General features: G+C 33.7%; 2 protein-coding genes and 1 non-coding gene across 3 annotated transcripts; 2 read left to right on the plus strand and 1 right to left on the minus strand.

The window, feature by feature from the left end:
- The first annotated feature begins 3,612 nt into the window (after positions 1–3,612).
- Positions 3,613–5,416, plus strand: LOC107019007 (thiamine pathway transporter THI73-like). Its single transcript, XM_015219596.2, has 3 exons — positions 3,613–3,912; positions 4,019–4,770; positions 4,955–5,416. The coding sequence occupies exons 1-3, from the start codon at positions 3,613–3,615 to the stop codon at positions 5,337–5,339; spliced, it is 1,437 nt and encodes a 478-aa protein (XP_015075082.1). The 3' UTR covers positions 5,340–5,416.
- An 869-nt stretch (positions 5,417–6,285) lies between these two features.
- On the plus strand, positions 6,286–8,470 carry LOC107019006. Its single transcript, XM_015219594.2, has 3 exons — positions 6,286–6,808; positions 7,022–7,764; positions 7,975–8,470. Exons 1-3 carry the CDS (start codon positions 6,515–6,517, stop codon positions 8,369–8,371), a joined length of 1,434 nt encoding a protein of 477 aa, XP_015075080.1. The 5' UTR covers positions 6,286–6,514; the 3' UTR covers positions 8,372–8,470.
- A 695-nt stretch (positions 8,471–9,165) lies between these two features.
- On the minus strand, positions 9,166–9,237 carry TRNAW-CCA. Its single transcript has one exon. It is a non-coding gene; the product is annotated as a tRNA-Trp (tRNA).
- Positions 9,238–18,901: the final 9,664 nt, after the last annotated feature.

Genomic DNA, 18,901 nt, shown 5'->3' on the forward strand with positions numbered 1-18,901 from the left:
TTTTTTCCTATAAATACAATCTTTTAACATTATTTTTATAGGAAGATTTATATGTGATACAATTTTTGTGTGTGGAAGACTAGAGAAGCTTTAATCAAGTGAAGAAAATTTCAAGGCAAGAAGATTTATGTCAAGATTACAAGGCATAGTATGATTCTACTAAAGTATCGAAGCTTGATGTATTTTTTTTTTTTACTTATTTGTCGAGATTGGAATTATGGTAAGACCCCTCCATTTATGTAGTTAAATATCACTTCCATTAACTTGTATTCCAAATATTTTAATTTTTTATGGTCAAAAGTTGAATGTTTATTACTAAAACTTTGTTTCAATTTGCATTATCAAGAAAAAACAGGAAAAAGATTGTCTTAGAATTTTTCTATTTTTCGTTGGTTGCGTTATGCTAAACTTGCTCCTATATATGATACTTTATCTTTGTATTTGTAATTTTGTTTTAAGAATATATTTGATTGAAGGGTGTGTTTTTTGCTTTAGAAAATGAGACAAATACAATCATAAAAATAGTGTATAAGACATGCAAAACAATTAATGCCTACAAGATTTTCTAATTTCAAATTATTAATAATTACGTTTATGCATTTTAAATTTTAAATATTTGTAAAGAATCATTCTTACATGTGCTTGTGGATAAAATCTATAGTTTTTCGACAATTTTCATTAAAATTATCATGAGATCCAAATCCCAAAGTCAAAAAAATGATACACCAAAATGCTTAAGAAGTTAGAAGATCTTCTATCCTTTGACCAAATATTGCTCCTATTAATTTTTTAACAAAAAAATTTAAAATATATTTTAACAAACTTTTAATTGTAAGAATACTAATATTGTCATTTTGACTCTCCATTAAATTAAAATCTAATTATTTAATTAAATATTAATATTTTTATTTGTATAATTACATAATTTAAATATCAATCATTGCACTTTAAATCTTAGTTATTTCCTTCTAATAAGTTTTTTATTTATAAATTTGAATTACTTAATTGCCTTCTACTTAATGAGAATGAGAATTTCATCTTTTACTAATTAATGTCAAACATTTTATCTTCTTGAAATGTATAAATATTAATTTAATTTCAACATTTTTATGAGACAAAAAAGACAATTTAAGAAAGTTAATCATAAGATAGTGTGCCTCCATTTTTTTTTTTGCTTTATAAAACATGATTCGGTCCCACATATGCATGGAATTTTATTATTTAATTAATTTCGGCTAGTTTTGGGCAGTGAACGTGTCTCCCTTTGTGCCTATCTATAATAATTCTAAATTATATCTAATATAATAATTAAAAAGTCTCTCCGAGAGCGAGCTAGGTCAAAAATTTAAGGTTCTTTAATTGAGAAAATAATATGTAATAGCATACTATTAATTTAAATTAAATGTTATAATATATTTTAATTTAATTGTATTATATGGCAAACTATTGTTGTTTTCATCACTCTCCTTGGTGGAATCTTACTCGTCACTCTCATTTGGTGGAAGTCTCGCTCGCCTCTCTCTCTTTTTATCCAAACACAAATATATAGAAAATGTGTTTGTGTTTGTATAAAGCGAGAGAAAATTGTACAAATACATATATTTTCTTTTCCCTCTCCCAGATCTCGGTCGCCATTCTCCCGAATCTCGCTCGCCACCTTCACCTCTCTCGCTTATACAAATGAAAAAGAAATGTACAAATTGTGTTTTTGTTTGTATATATAAAGCGAGAGAAAATTGTACATACACATGCAAATACATATATCTTCGTCCTATACACTTATAATTACACAATACAAATATCCCCCTGCCAGTTTTCTTTTGTCTTTCTCTTTTTCTCGTTTTATGCCTACACAAATTATATTATTGATCTTTTGTATACAACTGTTTTTCTTTTTTATATTTATAGCGAATTATACCAATTGCTTTCTTTGTATATGTATAGATAATTATACAACTGTTGTATAGCGAAATATACATATTTATGTTTGCTATGGAGCACAATAATATAAACTTGGGTATAACATACAAATATAAATTTTGTGTTTGCTATATGTAAAAATTGATCTATTTAATTTCTAACACCTTTGGTGTAAATAAACAATTTTATCAATAATAATTTGTCATAAATTTAATTTATATACTCATATTAGAATATATTGCGATCGGGCTTCACATTAGACATTTTTTTATTATAAACATCAAATCAAACATATAAATTTTATTTATTTATTTTTGCAAAATTTGAGTAAAAGTATCAAAATAGGAATAATTTATCATTTGATAGGTTGGTTGATTGGAAATGCAGTAAAAGAAAGAAGTTGAACTACGGAAAAAATATATTATTATATTCAAATGCGTTTTTAATAAACTTAAAAGGGAAAAAGACTGAAATATATTTATTTTTCAGAGTAAACGTCAATTTATGTTATTCGTTAAAAAATTAATTTATTTATTTCATTTCATTTTTGAGAAAAAATTCATCTATCTCATTATTTATTAATAGAAAACAATTATTTTTTATGTATCTAACTGTCTTAGTAACCTTCTTAGATTGTGATTTAGGAAATTGAGTCCTCTTTAGATTTATTTGTTTTTCGTTTGATAATGGTAACTTACAGTGGTTACCAAAAATAAAAATAATTTTTTTTTATGAATTTAGTCAAAATACCATAAATTGATACGAACTTTGGGTTAGTATCTTGTTTTATTCCTTCATTATCTTCCACAAGTTTTATAGTGGAGAAAAGACAATGATACATTTTAGATTCAATTTTAAAAAACTATATTTTATAATCTTATTTAAATAAACTAATCCCCAAAGTAATTTTATTTTATTGCTTTCACTTTATTTTTGTTTCTTCTCCACTATCAGAGGAGCCTATTGATAAGATGATTCGGTCTGTCAATTACTATAATTATTCAGTATTGAGAGTAATGATTCCTTTTCTTTTAAATATGAAAAATACGCAAGTATTCCGTAGATTATAATTGAAATTTTAAAGACATATATTAACTGAACTTATTTATTTACTTACATGACATTTAAATATTTCTCATGTGTCTCAATTGCATCGAATTACGAAGTGTCACGTAAGATAAAATGTGTATAAAATTACAAAAAAAATAAAATTCAAAGAATGATAGGATTTTAGATTAGTTAAGGTGTGTCTCTAAGATTTCGGTCATAGTTTATGGGGCTACTTGTGCATTTTCCCTTTTAAAAATAATAATAATAAAATTTTATGTATTAGTAAAGCATATAAAATTGAGTATATATATTGATATAATCATTCAGTGTTGAAAATAATGTGATAATTGAAGCAAAGAATATAAGTAGTATTAAAATTGAGTAATAGATCTCTGCACTTATAAAATGTTAATTATAATCTTTTGATCCGTTCATCAACCTTAAATTGGATAACTTATTATCGGTTACAGTTAGGTTTTGAACAACCTCGAGTATAGATTAGTAAAATGATTCTTGTTATTTATAATTTCTAAAGTCGTGTGTAAACAGGAAAGTAGACAACTAATAGAGGACGGAGGGATGTACATTAGTAAACATTGAATTTCAAAAAAAAAAAAAAGGGTTTTGGTAATTGAGATAATAATGGTGATGTTAAAGCTTAAGAACAACTTGACACTTATATTGATAAATATTGCTTCTATAATGGAAATGGCTGATGAAACTCTGTTACCTGGAGTTTATAAAGAAGTTGGCAAGGACTTGAACATTGATCCTGCTGGTCTTGGTTCACTTAGTCTTTACAGATCATTAGTTCAATGTCTTTGTTACCCCATTGCTGTATTCCTTGCTGCTCGTCATAATCGTGCTAATGTCATTGCTCTCGGGGCTTTTCTTTGGTCCGGTGCCACGTTCCTTGTTGCCATCTCCTCTACCTTTGCTGAGGTCTCTGCTTCATTCCTCTGTTTTTTCAAATAGTGTTGTATTTGTGGTTTGTTTGTGTAGTTGACAAGAATGAAAGTGTTATCTTGTTCGATGTTGTTTAACACAGATAGCAATTTCGAGAGGATTGAATGGAATAGGACTTGCAATTGTCACACCGGCAATCCTATCTCTAGTTGCTGATTCAACTAATGAGAGTAATCGTGGTACAGCTTTTGGATGGTTAGCATTAACAGGAAGTTCTGGTGCAGTTGTTGGTGGGACTATGTCTGTGCTGATTGCTGAAATGTCATTTATGGGAATTCCGGGCTGGAGAATCTCCTTTCATTTGGTTGGTATTATAAGTGTTCTTGTTGGTCTTTTAGTTTATTTCTTCGTGGAAGATCCCCGTTTTCTTGACAGAGATGTCAATGCAAAAGATCTACCTCCCGCGGAACCATTTCAAGAACAACTGAGAGAACTGTTAAAAGAAGCAAAATCGGTTATCAAAGTACCTTCCTTCAAGATAATTGTTGCACAAGGGGTTTTCGGATCATTCCTTGGGACATCACTGTCATTTTCCACTATGTGGTTGGAGCTTGTTGGATTCTCTCACAAGACAACAGCACTCATCACTAGTTTGTTTGTAGTTTCTCTGTCATGTGGCGCGGTTTTTGGAGGATTCATAGGGGATGTATTGGCGAAGCACTTGCCTAATTCTGGTAGGATCATCGTCTCTCAGATAACCACTGGTTCAGCTATTCCCTTAGCTGCAATTCTGCTTCTGCTATCGCCTATAGATCCTTCCACAGCTCTGTTGCATGGTTTAGTCTTGTTTATATTGGGATTTTGCGCATCATGGAGCGGTCCAGCAACAAACAGGTATGTCTACTCTTTCCACTTGCATACTCACACACAGGCATATATATGCAGTTGAAATGTTTAAAGAAGCACATGTTAGGTACATTTATATTGGTACTCGTAGTATTGCTCCTGTTAGTTTCTTGTCCTGCGATTTCTGTTACTATCTTTGCATTGATCATAGATGGACTTTGATGTTTTGTAGTCCAATATTTGCTGAGATAGTTCCTGACAGAGCTCTGGATCGATGTTTTGAGACCATGTTAGCATCATTTGCTCCTCTTCTAGTTGGTACTTTAGCTCAACGAGTGTTCGGTTATAAGCCAATCCCTGAGGGATCTTCGACCTCAGGGGAAATCGAAACAGACAGACAAAATGCTGCATCACTTGCCAAAGCAATGTACACTGCAATAGGCATTCCAATGGTAATTTGTTGCTCTATTTACTCCTTCCTGTACTTCACATATCCACGAGATAGGGATCGTGTTCTGTTGCTACAGATTCATGAATCGCGCAATCTTCCATATGAAGAACAACTGCCCTTACTCGAGCACGATGAGCAGAGACTTCTTTCAGTAAATTCGTTGTGAAATTCAGTAGTTAATGTTTTGTGAAAGAAGCAAAACTTGTAATAAATTTTCCTCCAAAATACTTACTCGCACCAGATGTTTACATTAAATGATATAAATTGGTATAGTTAAGTGATTTAATGAGTAGAAAATCTATATTAATTAAGCATGATTAAAGTATGTTATTATTATGTTAGCTACATTAACAAAGCTCAAAATGGTGAATAAAAGGCAAATTAAAATGCCTTTTTATGTTATTTTTTGCATTGGATCATATATATACTTTTAGTAGCCAATCATAATTTATGTTGATTTCCATAGTTTTCTTCTACTAAAAATGTGAATTATCTTTTAGTTGTATTTGCTTACTATTTTCAAATGGGATATGTAAGGATTATGTCAAATTCTCTTAATTTCATCTGAACTTAGTTGTTTGTACCAACTATATAAGAGTAGAAATATATCAATGATTGTTACTCGCGATAATAAACTAGCTTTTAGTGTAACAATTAAATTTGAAATGATTCTTACCTCTCCCTTCAGATATTTACATCAAATCACATAGATTTCTTTAAGACTAAGTGGTTTAATGAGGTAAAAAAACTATATCAATTAATCATGATTAAAGGTTGAAAATTTAAATTTTAATCTTCCTGTTTATCACAATAGCAAATATTCTATTTAGATTTTAAACTACTTTAGACAAATCAAAATATACACACACAAAAAAAAAAGGCAAAAGACATTTTTTAAAAAAATAGTCAACAAATAAAATAAATGCCCAACAATAAAAATAATAAAGCTCGCTATAATTATGGCAACTGCATCATAATTTTAATGTTATAAACTACATCTACATCTACATTTACATTAATAATAAATTAAGTAGCCATATAGGGCATGTGAGCACATGTAAGTAATTATTTATTACATACTCGTAAAAAACTAAATTTGCAACTAGAGACATTTTAATTGTTCGTGATTATCTCAATTCTCATAGATAACCCAAACAAAGAAGAAAAAGAAGTCTAGGAAAGAAACTTATCGACGCTCGATTATCTGGATTTTCACTTTGTTGGTTAATGTAATATTTTCTGTTAAAGCTCTAAAGCAGAGAAACAGAGCTACATTTTAGAAGTTTGAGTATCCAAAATTCCAAATTGCATTAACTTTTTTTATTTCTCCACATTGCTCCTATGGAGAAGATAAGATCGGATAAGTTAACTCTTGTATTGGTTAATATAGCTGGTATAATGGAGAAAGCTGATGAAGCTTTGTTACCTAATGTTTATACTGAAATTGGCAAAGATTTGCATACTGATCCAACTGGTCTTGGTTCTCTTACTCTTTTTAGATCATTAGTTCAATGTCTTTGTTATCCATTAGCTGCGTATCTTTCTACTCGTCGTAACAGAGCTCACGTCATTGCTTTTGGTGCTTTTCTATGGTCTGCTGCAACTTTCCTTGTTGCCATCTCCACCTTCACTCAGGTTTTTAAATTTATGTCGCGCTTATCATGTTTATGTCTGTCTTGAGTTGAAGGTCTATCAGTAACAGTCTCTCTATCCGTACAAAATAAGAATTTTGTCCAACTATGCTTGTATATATGTTTTTATGTATAGATAACAGATGTTTTTTTTCATGTGTTTACTTTCTATCATACTACTTGAATTTAAGCAAATCTAACAGATGTTGTTTAACAGATAGCGATTTCGAGAGGATTGAATGGAATAGGACTTGCAATAGTCACACCAGCAATTCAATCTTTAGTTGCTGATTCAACTCATGAAAGTAAACGTGGTACTGCTTTCGGATGGTTAGAACTAACATCAAGTTTTGGATCGATTGTTGGTGGGACTATGTCTGTGCTGATTGCTGAAACATCATTCATGGGAATCGCGGGCTGGAGAATCTCCTTTCATCTGGTTGGTATTATTAGTGTTCTTGTCGGTTTGCTAGTCAATTTCTTTGCCAACGATCCACGATCTGTTGGAAGTAAGAAAAATCAGCCTCAAGTAAAACCATTTCAAGAAGAAATTAGTGAACTGATAAAAGAAGCGAAAGCAGTTACAAAAGTTCCATCCTTTCAAATACTTATCGCTCAAGGGGTTTCCGGGATGTTCCCCTGGTCAGCATTGTCATTTGCCACAATGTGGTTGGAGCTTATCGGATTCTCTCACAAGACGACAGCACTTCTCAGTACTTTGTTTCAAGTTTCTCAGTCACTTGGCGCGTTGTTTGGAGGATTCATGGGGGATGTATTGGCTAAGCGTTCGCCTAATTCTGGTAGGATTATACTCTCTCAGATTAGCACTGGATCAGCAATACCTTTAGCTGCAATTTTGCTGCTGCTATTGCCTAATGATCCTAAAACAGCTACGTTGCACGGTATAGTCTTGGTCATCACGGGATCAATCATATCATGGTGTGGTCCAGCGACAAACAAGTACGTCCTCTTCTCATCAAATATATTATTTGTCAGTACACTCCACAGATTTTTTTAAAGTGATCGTTTTCCTAATTCATGATCTCCATTTCAATCTGTCTGTCTGCTTTTGACTTGATACAGAGTTTAAGAAAGTAAAGTAGACTTTTGAATCTTGTGGTCTTAAATTTTAGATACGTACTAAAACGTTCACCCTTGACATGTTTGTAGTCCAATATTTGCTGAGATAGTTCCTGAGAGAGCTCGAACAAGCATATATGCTCTGGATCGATCTTTTGAGACCATAATATCGTCTTTTGCTCCATTGGTGGTTGGTTTGTTAGCTCAACAAGTTTTTGGTTATAAGCCAATCGCGGAGGGATCAACAGGCTCACAAGAGATTGAAACAGATAGACAAAATGCTGCATCACTTGCTAAGGCATTGTACACTGCAATAGGCATTCCAACGGTCATCTGTTGCATAATCTATTCCTTCCTATATTGCACATATCCACAAGATAGGGATCGAGTCCGGTTGCAGATGATTGAAGAAACAGACAACTCTCCATCCGAAGAACAACAGCCCTTACTCGAGCACGATGAGGGCAAAATTCATTCAGCAATGTAGTTAGTAACAAACGTACTTCTTGATATGTTGTTTGTATTATTAAAATCGAAACAGAGAATAAAGGGAAAGTAACAAAAGTAAACATGAATTTCAAGTGGAGACGACGTTTTTCTTAAAGCACAAGACTTGATTTCCTCAATCAACGGGATGAGAAGTGAATGAGAGGAACCCCCTTCTTCAGTGGCATTCAGCTTCCATCAACTTAACATTTACTCGGATTTTCAATTCGCTCAGGTGAACTTACCTGAGGGAAACGTTGGTGTCTGGACGCAGTATCTGCATCCAGACACTAATGATAGTGACTCTGAGGCCGTGGAAGGCGAAGAGTCGAGCTATTTGTACCAATGCAAGTTAAATGGCTCATCATGTTGTATGGAAGGAACGCAACATGTGGTGCCATTGTGGTTCAAAGCACTAAAACAGAAGAAGAAAAAGGCTAAACAAAGTATATTTTTCTTGTTGAAACTCACAATTTATTAGTGTATTAATGGAAATATGTTGTAACACGTGAAGCTTAACATAACACATGAGTAATATATGTAGTAACACGTGAAGTTTAACAAAACACACGATTAATATATGTTGTAACACATGAAGTTTAACATAACACATGAGTAATCGATTGTGATTAAAAAAAACATAACAACACATGAGTAATCGATTGTGATTAAAAAAAACATAACAACACATGAGTAATCAATTGTGATTAAAAAAAACGAAAAAAGGAATGGAAATCGATTGTGATTAAAAAAACGACAAAAAAAGAATGGATCCGATTATATAATCGGGGGGATTGAACCCGACGTGAATCGAACACGCAACCTTCTGATCTGGAGTCAGACGCGCTACCATTGCGCCACGGATCCTAGGATGTGATATTTATGTAATAAATTTTACATATAAAATATAAAAGTGTACTATTGTTTTGATAAATAATTTTTCCAAGAAAAATATCACACACAAATTCAACTTCCCATGATAGAATTAAAATTCTATTATCCGGGATTTTCTATCAGATAACAACCTATAAAGTAATTTTACAAGCGGGATTTGAAGAAATCATAGGATGTAATATAGACTTTATAACTTTTATCATTATAGGGCAGAAACTTTGTAAGTCTAAAGGAATGATATATTATAGGAACAAAATGCAAGAAAAAATAACAATGAAATAACAAGAAAATACAAAGAAAATGAAGCAAGTAAAATTGATAATATTTAAAATATATAATATTAGAGGCTAAGCATAAAAAGAAATCTTTAATCAAATTCAATTATAATGTCAAACCACGAGATTTTGAATAAAAAACAAAAATACTCTTTTTATGATCAAATATAATTTTCAGAATTCCACTCTAAAACAAAATAAAAATATTTATTTATTATTTCGTTAATCATTAAGAAGTTTCACTTTTGTCTTTGAATCATAATAACGCTTCAATAGTGTTAAAACTCGTTTGTTTATTATTTATTAATTATTAATACAACTTAATTTGAATATGCAGCTAAATTAAAAATTAGATGTATTCAAATAAATACAAACCTAAATATTAAATAATTAAAGTTAAATATTTTCTCAACATCGGAATATGTACAATTTACTTTTATTTAGTAATTACCGTAAAGACCTTCAAACTGAAGTGTAAGCAGCCATTGATGAAGCTGCAAACTTCCCTGCAAACTTCCCTGAAGGAGAGAGAGAACAAAGACTAACAATACAAGACTTTGTGATTGAAATGTGAAAGTTTTGATTACCTTCATTCATCATTCATGAGGTGCATATATACATGTGATTAGTGAATCAAACAAGTGGAAAAGTAGATAACTAACTAACTAACTAGTTTGTTATATAACTAACTATCACAACAAACAACTATAAAATGGAAATACAACCAACTAACTAACTTGAAACTAGTAATGTACACTATTTAATTATGAGTTGTTAATACCCCTCCTCAAGTTGGAGGTGAGGATTTCACAGCCAACTTGTGTAAAATAGCTGAATGTTTGATGCCAGTGAGGGCCTTGGTAAGTATGTCTGCAAGCTGATTGGAAGTAGACACATGATGCAAAGAGATCAACCCCTCCTGAAGTTTATCACGTACAAAGTGACAATCCACCTCAATGTGTTTAGTTCTCTCATAACCCCTCCTGAAGTTTATCACGTACAAAGTGACAATCCACCTCAATGTGTTTAGTTCTCTCATGAAACACAAGATTTCGAGCAATGTGGATGGCAGATTGACTGTCACAATGAACACTAATAGGAGAGGAAATAGAAACAGTCAACTCATTAAGTAATCTGTGAATCCAAGTTAGTTCTCCCACAACTTTTCTGAGTGATCTATACTCTGCTTCTGCTGATGACAAGGAGACTGTCTCTTGTTTCTTAGACTTCCAGCTAATAGGACTGTTCCCAAGTAGCACTAAATAGCCACTGACTGACCTCCTTGAGTCTGGACATGATGCCCAATCTGAATCACAAAAAGCTTGAACTGTGCAGTCAGGGTCCTTAGACAACTGCACTCCCAAGGTAGTATCTTGTTTGAGGTATCTAAGTAGATGATAAGCTGCTTGTAAATGTGGAACTCGTGGATCCTGCATGAATTGGCTTAAGTGTTGAACACTAAAAGCTATGTCCAATCTTGTATTAGTTAAGAAGTTCAGCTTGCCTATCAACTTTCTATAGAAAGTAGGATCAGACAAAGGAGTTCCTTCCTTGGCTTTCAACTTAACAGTAGGATCTAAAGGAGAAGACAAAGGTGTATAATTGAAACAATCATATTCTTTGAGTAAGTCTAAAGTGAACTTCCTTTGAGAAATAAGTACTCCATCTGCTGTATCAAGTATCTCCAGGCCAAGAAAATAATGAAGCCTTCCAAGATCTTTGATTTTAAAGGTGTTATCCAAATATGCTTTCAGATGTGTAATCTCAGTTGTGTCTGTGCCTGTTAGAATAACATCATCCACATACACTGCAACAAATACTGCTAAGGAACCTTCCTTTCTGTAAAATAGAGAGTGATCAAATTGTGAATGAGAGTAACCTCTGGATGATAAAGCCTCAGTTAGCTTAGAGTACCACTGCCTACTTGCTTGTTTAAGACCATAAAGAGACTTCTTCAATTTACAAACCAGTCCTGAATCAGGTACCTCAAGTCCTGGAGGTAGTTTCATGTAAACCTCTTCATGAAGATCTCCATGAAGAAATGCATTATTTACATCAAGTTGAAACATGTTCCAACCTTTCTTCACTGCACATGCTATCAATGTTCTTACTGTAGTCATCTTAACCACAGGTGAATAAGTCTCAGTGTAGTCAATTCCAGCCTGCTGTGTATACCCTTTCACAACTAGTCGTGCCTTGAATCTTTCTATGCTTCCATCTGCTTTGTGTTTTACTTTATATACCCACCTACATCCAACTGCTTGTTTGTTGGGTGGTAAAGTAACAAGATCCCAAGTATCATTAGCATACAGTGCTTCAAATTCTTGTGTCATAGCCTTTTGCCATGCAGGATTTAGTGATGCCTCCTCATATGATGATGGCTCACTATCATGACAAATATTTTCAACAAGTGACTGACTATTAAATGCAATGACTTCAGGAGATATATGATGATGTTTGGTAAACAATGCAGCAAGTGATAGGTTGTCATTGAGAGTGGTGTTGGATGTGTTAGAGTTGACTGATTTTAATCTTGGGATATTGACAACATAATCTTTTAAATGTGATGGTATTTTGTTTTCCCTTTGAGATCTTCTTTGTACTATTGTGGAAGTATTATGTTGAGAAGGAGTTGAAGAAGTAATAGAAGTAGTGGAAGGTATATCAGAATTTTGAGTAATGTGAGTAGGTAAATGAGAAGGAGTTGTATCAGTCACATTGTCATAATCATTTACACAGTTCTTGTATGAATCTAAAACAGTATAATCTGGAGAAGAAAAAGACTTCAAAACAGAAGGAAAGGAAGAACTTTCAGTTGACAAAGTAAAAGGAAAGACATGTTCATGGAAAATTACATCCCTGGAGATATGTATCTTCTTTGTAGCTAGATTCATTACCTTGTAGCCTTTAGTTCCAAAAATATATCCTAAGAAAACATGTGGAGTGGTCCTTGGTTCAAACTTATCTCTAAGTACCTTTGGGACAGTAGGGTAACAAAGACAACCAAAAGATCTAAGCTGACTATAGTTTGGTTTCTTATTGTATAATACCTCATATGGACACTTATTTTTCAAGTAACTTGATGGTAGTCTGTTAATAATATGTGTAGCTGTTAGAACACACTCTCCCCAGTACCTTATAGGTAGTTTAGATTGAAATAAAAGAGCTCTAGCTGTTTCCAGTAAATACTTATGTTTTTTTTCCACTATACTGTTTTGTTGAGGTGTATATGGACAGGTCTTCTGGTGAACTATCCCTTTGGATATAAGAAACTGGTGTGTTTCATTATTATTAAATTCTAGCCCATTATCTGTTCTAATGCTTTTAAGAGTGGTATTAAACTGATTTTCTATCATAACTATAAAATTTTTCAAAACTTGTAGTGCATTGCTCTTAGTACTTAAAAGATGTGTCCAAGTTGTTCTGCTGTAATCATCTACCAAAGTAATGAAATATTTGTAGTTGTCATAAGTGGATACATGATAAGGTCCCCATAAGTCAATATGTAGCAGCTCAAAAATAGACTTGGTTTGGCTTGTGCTATGACTAAAAGGTAGCCTTTGTTGTCTTGACATTGGACAAATATTGCAGCAGAAAGGTTGTTTGGGAGAGAAATTGACTGGTAATCCAGTGATACTTTTCATCTTAACAAAAGGTACATGGCCAAGTCTGTTGTGCCACAACAAATCTACATTATCTCCAGAGTTGTGATCAGCCATGACATTCATATTACTAAAAGAAGATTTACACTTGAGAGGAACAGAATTAGAAGCTAACACTTTGTATTGGTCAGGAGAATAGGAACTGGAATTACATGTTTCACCTCTAATGGAACTAGAAAGACTATCATTGGGAAAACAACAGCATATTTGACATGTATTGACTTTATCAGATGTCTTCAAGCACTTTGTGCATAAGAAGTAAAGTCCATCTCTACAATTACCAAGAACCTGTGGCCTCTTCACTAAAGGGGCCTGCAATAGACATAATGCATTAGTGAACATGACTATGCATTTCATTGTATTAGTTAGTGAATGAACTGAAACTAGATTATACTTAAAAGAAGGCACATATAAGACTTGATGTAAAGTAATACTAGATGTGACTGGTACATCTCCAAACTCTGTTACTTTGACTTTGTATCCATTTGGAAGAGAAACTAGTATAGGAATAGGCAGAGTTTTGATATTGATTAAAGAGTTTTTACTAAAAGTTATGTGGTTTGATGCTCCTGAGTCAATGATCCATAGATTTGCACTTGATTCAAAACATTTGCATGATAGGTTGTCAAAAACAGTAGAGGAAGAGCAAACCACAATACCTGCAAAGTTCATTGATCCAGCAGCCACACCAGAAGCATTATTATTGGCACCAGTATCTTCTCCCACATTCTCATTTTTGAAATGTTGCAGTAGATTCATTATCTGTCCATATTGTTCCTTTGTGAAGTTAATATTCTTTAAAACATCACCTTGGAATTGTGATTGTTCTTCTCCATTAGCAGGTACCATATCACCTACAGAACCATGTACATTTGCTACCACTCTCCTTCCTTTGTAATTTGAGCCTTGTTGTCTAAAGCCCTGACCACCATTGTAACTTCCTGGTCTGTTATTGTTTTGAGGATACCCATGCAGCTTATAACACTTATCCTTGATGTGTCCAGATCTTTTACAATAGTCACACACTATGACACTCCTGTTGCTGTTGTTACTTGGATAGTAATTTCCTCCTGAACTACTGTTGGCATCACCAAGATTTCCATAATTGTTTCCTTGAAAATTTGTTCTAAAAGATCTTCCTCCATGACCTTTGTTATCAACAGCTTTAACATTCAAAGACACAGATTCTGTAGACATTCTACCAACAGGCTTGAACTCTCTTTGTTTTTCCTCTTGGATTAACAATGAGAAAGCTTGGCCCATAGAAGGTAGAGGATTCATCATGAGAATATTTCCTCTTATCACTGTGTACACTTCATTCAACCCCATAAGGAAATGAATCAGGCGCCTATCTTGCTCAGCCTTGAATATACTATCCTTTGCACCACACATACAGACACAACTGCAGTGATTCTTCACATTCAAAGTATTCAACTCTTCCCATAACTTCTTCATTCTTGTGTAATAGACAGTAATGTCCAAAACTCCTTGTGTGAGATCATTGATCTCCTTTTGAATTTGATACAATTTCGCTCCATTGGTTTGATCATACCTATCTTCCAACTCCTTCCACAACTCAGCAGAATTGCTTACATACTCCACACTGTCTGAAACTTCTTTGGTTAAAGAGTTCAGAATCCAAGATGTCACCATATCATCACACCTCTGCCATTGACGTAATTGAGGTGAATTGGTGCTTGGTTTCTCACAACTTCCATCAATGAAACATAACTTGTTCTTCACTGACAATGCTCTCATAACACCCCTTCTCCAAGTCCTATATCCTGTTCCATCAAACTGGACAGGAACAAGTATCATTCCTGGATTGTCTGAAGGATGCACATACAAAATGCCATTGGCATCACTTCCAGATACAACAGATCCCTCAGATGCAGATGTGGATGTAGTAGTTTCGATAGCCATTACAACTATGACTATTATGAACTATTCGATCAGAAAAAGAGAAGAACAAAGATGAACTTTCAGAAAGAATTCAAGATGTATCAACACAGTGACTTCCTACTCTGTTATTGATCTAGAATCAATCAAAAATGAGTATCCAAAGAACGAGAAAAGAGCAATTAACCGTGTGCTCTGATACCATGTAAAAACCTTCAAACTAAAGTGTAAGCAGCCATTGATGAAGCTGCCAACTTCCCTGTAAACTTCCCTGAACGAGAGAGTGAGAACAAAGACTAACAATACAAGACTTTGTGATTGAAATGTGAAAGTTTTGATTACCTTCATTCATCATTCATGAGGTGCATATATACATGTGATTAGTGAATCAAACAAGTGGAAAAGTAGATAACTAACTAACTAACTAGTTTGTTATATAACTAACTATCACAACAAACAACTATAAAATGGAAATACAACCAACTAACTAACTTGAAACTAGTAATGTACACTATTTAATTATGAGTTGTTAATACCCCTCCTCAAGTTGGAGGTGAGGCTTTCACAGCCAACTTGTGTAAAATAGCTGAATGTTTGATGCCAGTGAGGGCCTTGGTAAGTATGTCTGCAAGCTGATTGGAAGTAGACACATGATGCAAAGAGATTAACCCCTCCTGAAGTTTATCACGTACAAAGTGACAATCCACCTCAATGTGTTTAGTTCTCTCATGAAACACAGGATTTCGAGCAATGTGGATGGCAGATTGACTGTCACAATGAACACTAATAGGAGAGGAAATAGAAACAGTCAACTCATTAAGTAATCTGTGAATCCAAGTTAGTTCTCCCACAACTTTTCTGAGTGATCTATACTCTGCTTCTGCTGATGACAAGGAGACTGTCTCTTGTTTCTTAGACTTCCAGCTAATAGGACTGTTCCCAAGTAGCACTAAATAGCCACTGACTGACCTCCTTGAGTCTGGACATGATGCCCAATCTGAATCACAAAAAGCTTGAACTGTGCAGTCAGGGTCCTTAGACAACTGCACTCCCAAGGTAGTATCTTGTTTGAGGTATCTAAGTAGATGATAAGCTGCTTGTAAATGTGGAACTCGTGGATCCTGCATGAATTGGCTTAAGTGTTGAACACTAAAAGCTATGTCCAATCTTGTATTAGTTAAGAAGTTCAGCTTGCCTATCAACTTTCTATAGAAAGTAGGATCAGACAAAGGAGTTCCTTCCTTGGCTTTCAACTTAACAGTAGGATCTAAAGGAGAAGACAAAGGTGTATAATTGAAACAATCATATTCTTTGAGTAAGTCTAAAGTGAACTTCCTTTGAGAAATAAGTACTCCATCTGCTGTATCAAGTATCTCCAGGCCAAGAAAATAATGAAGCCTTCCAAGATCTTTGATTTTAAAGGTGTTATCCAAATATGCTTTCAGATGTGTAATCTCAGTTGTGTCTGTGCCTGTTAGAATAACATCATCCACATACACTGCAACAAATACTGCTAAGGAACCTTCCTTTCTGTAAAATAGAGAGTGATCAAATTGTGAATGAGAGTAACCTCTGGATGATAAAGCCTCAGTTAGCTTAGAGTACCACTGCCTACTTGCTTGTTTAAGACCATAAAGAGACTTCTTCAATTTACAAACCAGTCCTGAATCAGGTACCTCAAGTCCTGGAGGTAGTTTCATGTAAACCTCTTCATGAAGATCTCCATGAAGAAATGCATTATTTACATCAAGTTGAAACATGTTCCAACCTTTCTTCACTGCACATGCTATCAATGTTCTTACTGTAGTCATCTTAACCACAGGTGAATAAGTCTCAGTGTAGTCAATTCCAGCCTGCTGTGTATACCCTTTCACAACTAGTCGTGCCTTGAATCTTTCTATGCTTCCATCTGCTTTGTGTTTTACTTTATATACCCACCTACATCCAACTGCTTGTTTGTTGGGTGGTAAAGTAACAAGATCCCAAGTATCATTAGCATACAGTGCTTCAAATTCTTGTGTCATAGCCTTTTGCCATGCAGGATTTAGTGATGCCTCCTCATATGATGATGGCTCACTATCATGACAAATATTTTCAACAAGTGACTGACTATTAAATGCAATGACTTCAGGAGATATATGATGATGTTTGGTAAACAATGCAGCAAGTGATAGGTTGTCATTGAGAGTGGTGTTGGATGTGTTAGAGTTGACTGATTTTAATCTTGGGATATTGACAACATAATCTTTTAAATGTGATGGTATTTTGTTTTCCCTTTGAGATCTTCTTTGTACTATTGTGGAAGTATTATGTTGAGAAGGAGTTGAAGAAGTAATAGAAGTAGTGGAAGGTATATCAGAATTTTGAGTAATGTGAGTAGGTAAATGAGAAGGAGTTGTATCAGTCACATTGTCATAATCATTTACACAGTTCTTGTATGAATCTAAAACAGTATAATCTGGAGAAGAAAAAGACTTCAAAACAGAAGGAAAGGAAGAACTTTCAGTTGACAAAGTAAAAGGAAAGACATGTTCATGGAAAATTACATCCCTGGAGATATGTATCTTCTTTGTAGCTAGATTCATTACCTTGTAGCCTTTAGTTCCAAAAATATATCCTAAGAAAACATGTGGAGTGGTCCTTGGTTCAAACTTATCTCTAAGTACCTTTGGGACAGTAGGGTAACAAAGACAACCAAAAGATCTAAGCTGACTATAGTTTGGTTTCTTATTGTATAATACCTCATATGGACACTTATTTTTCAAGTAACTTGATGGTAGTCTGTTAATAATATGTGTAGCTGTTAGAACACACTCTCCCCAGTACCTTATAGGTAGTTTAGATTGAAATAAAAGAGCTCTAGCTGTTTCCAGTAAATACTTATGTTTTTTTTCCACTATACTGTTTTGTTGAGGTGTATATGGACAGGTCTTCTGGTGAACTATCCCTTTGGATATAAGAAACTGGTGTGTTTCATTATTATTAAATTCTAGCCCATTATCTGTTCTAATGCTTTTAAGAGTGGTATTAAACTGATTTTCTATCATAACTATAAAATTTTTCAAAACTTGTAGTGCATTGCTCTTAGTACTTAAAAGATGTGTCCAAGTTGTTCTGCTGTAATCATCTACCAAAGTAATGAAATATTTGTAGTTGTCATAAGTGGATACATGATAAGGTCCCCATAAGTCAATATGTAGCAGCTCAAAAATAGACTTGGTTTGGCTTGTGCTATGACTAAAAGGTAGCCTTTGTTGTCTTGACATTGGACAAATATTGCAGCAGAAAGGTTGTTTGGGAGAGAAATTGACTGGTAATCCAGTGATACTTTTCATCTTAACAAAAGGTACATGGCCAAGTCTGTTGTGCCACAACAAATCTACATTATCTCCAGAGTTGTGATCAGCCATGACATTCATATTACTAAAAGAAGATTTACACTTGAGAGGAACAGAATTAGAAGCTAACACTTTGTATTGGTCAGGAGAATAGGAACTGGAATTACATGTTTCACCTCTAATGGAACTAGAAAGACTATCATTGGGAAAACAACAGCATATTTGACATGTATTGACTTTATCAGATGTCTTCAAGCACTTTGTGCATAAGAAGTAAAGTCCATCTCTACAATTACCAAGAACCTGTGGCCTCTTCACTAAAGGGGCCTGCAATAGACATAATGCATTAGTGAACATGACTATGCATTTCATTGTATTAGTTAGTGAATGAACTGAAACTAGATTATACTTAAAAGAAGGCACATATAAGACTTGATGTAAAGTAATACTAGATGTGACTGGT

This window comes from Solanum pennellii, chromosome 5 (assembly GCF_001406875.1).
Source record: "Solanum pennellii chromosome 5, SPENNV200".
Lineage (NCBI taxonomy): Eukaryota > Viridiplantae > Streptophyta > Magnoliopsida > Solanales > Solanaceae > Solanum > Solanum pennellii.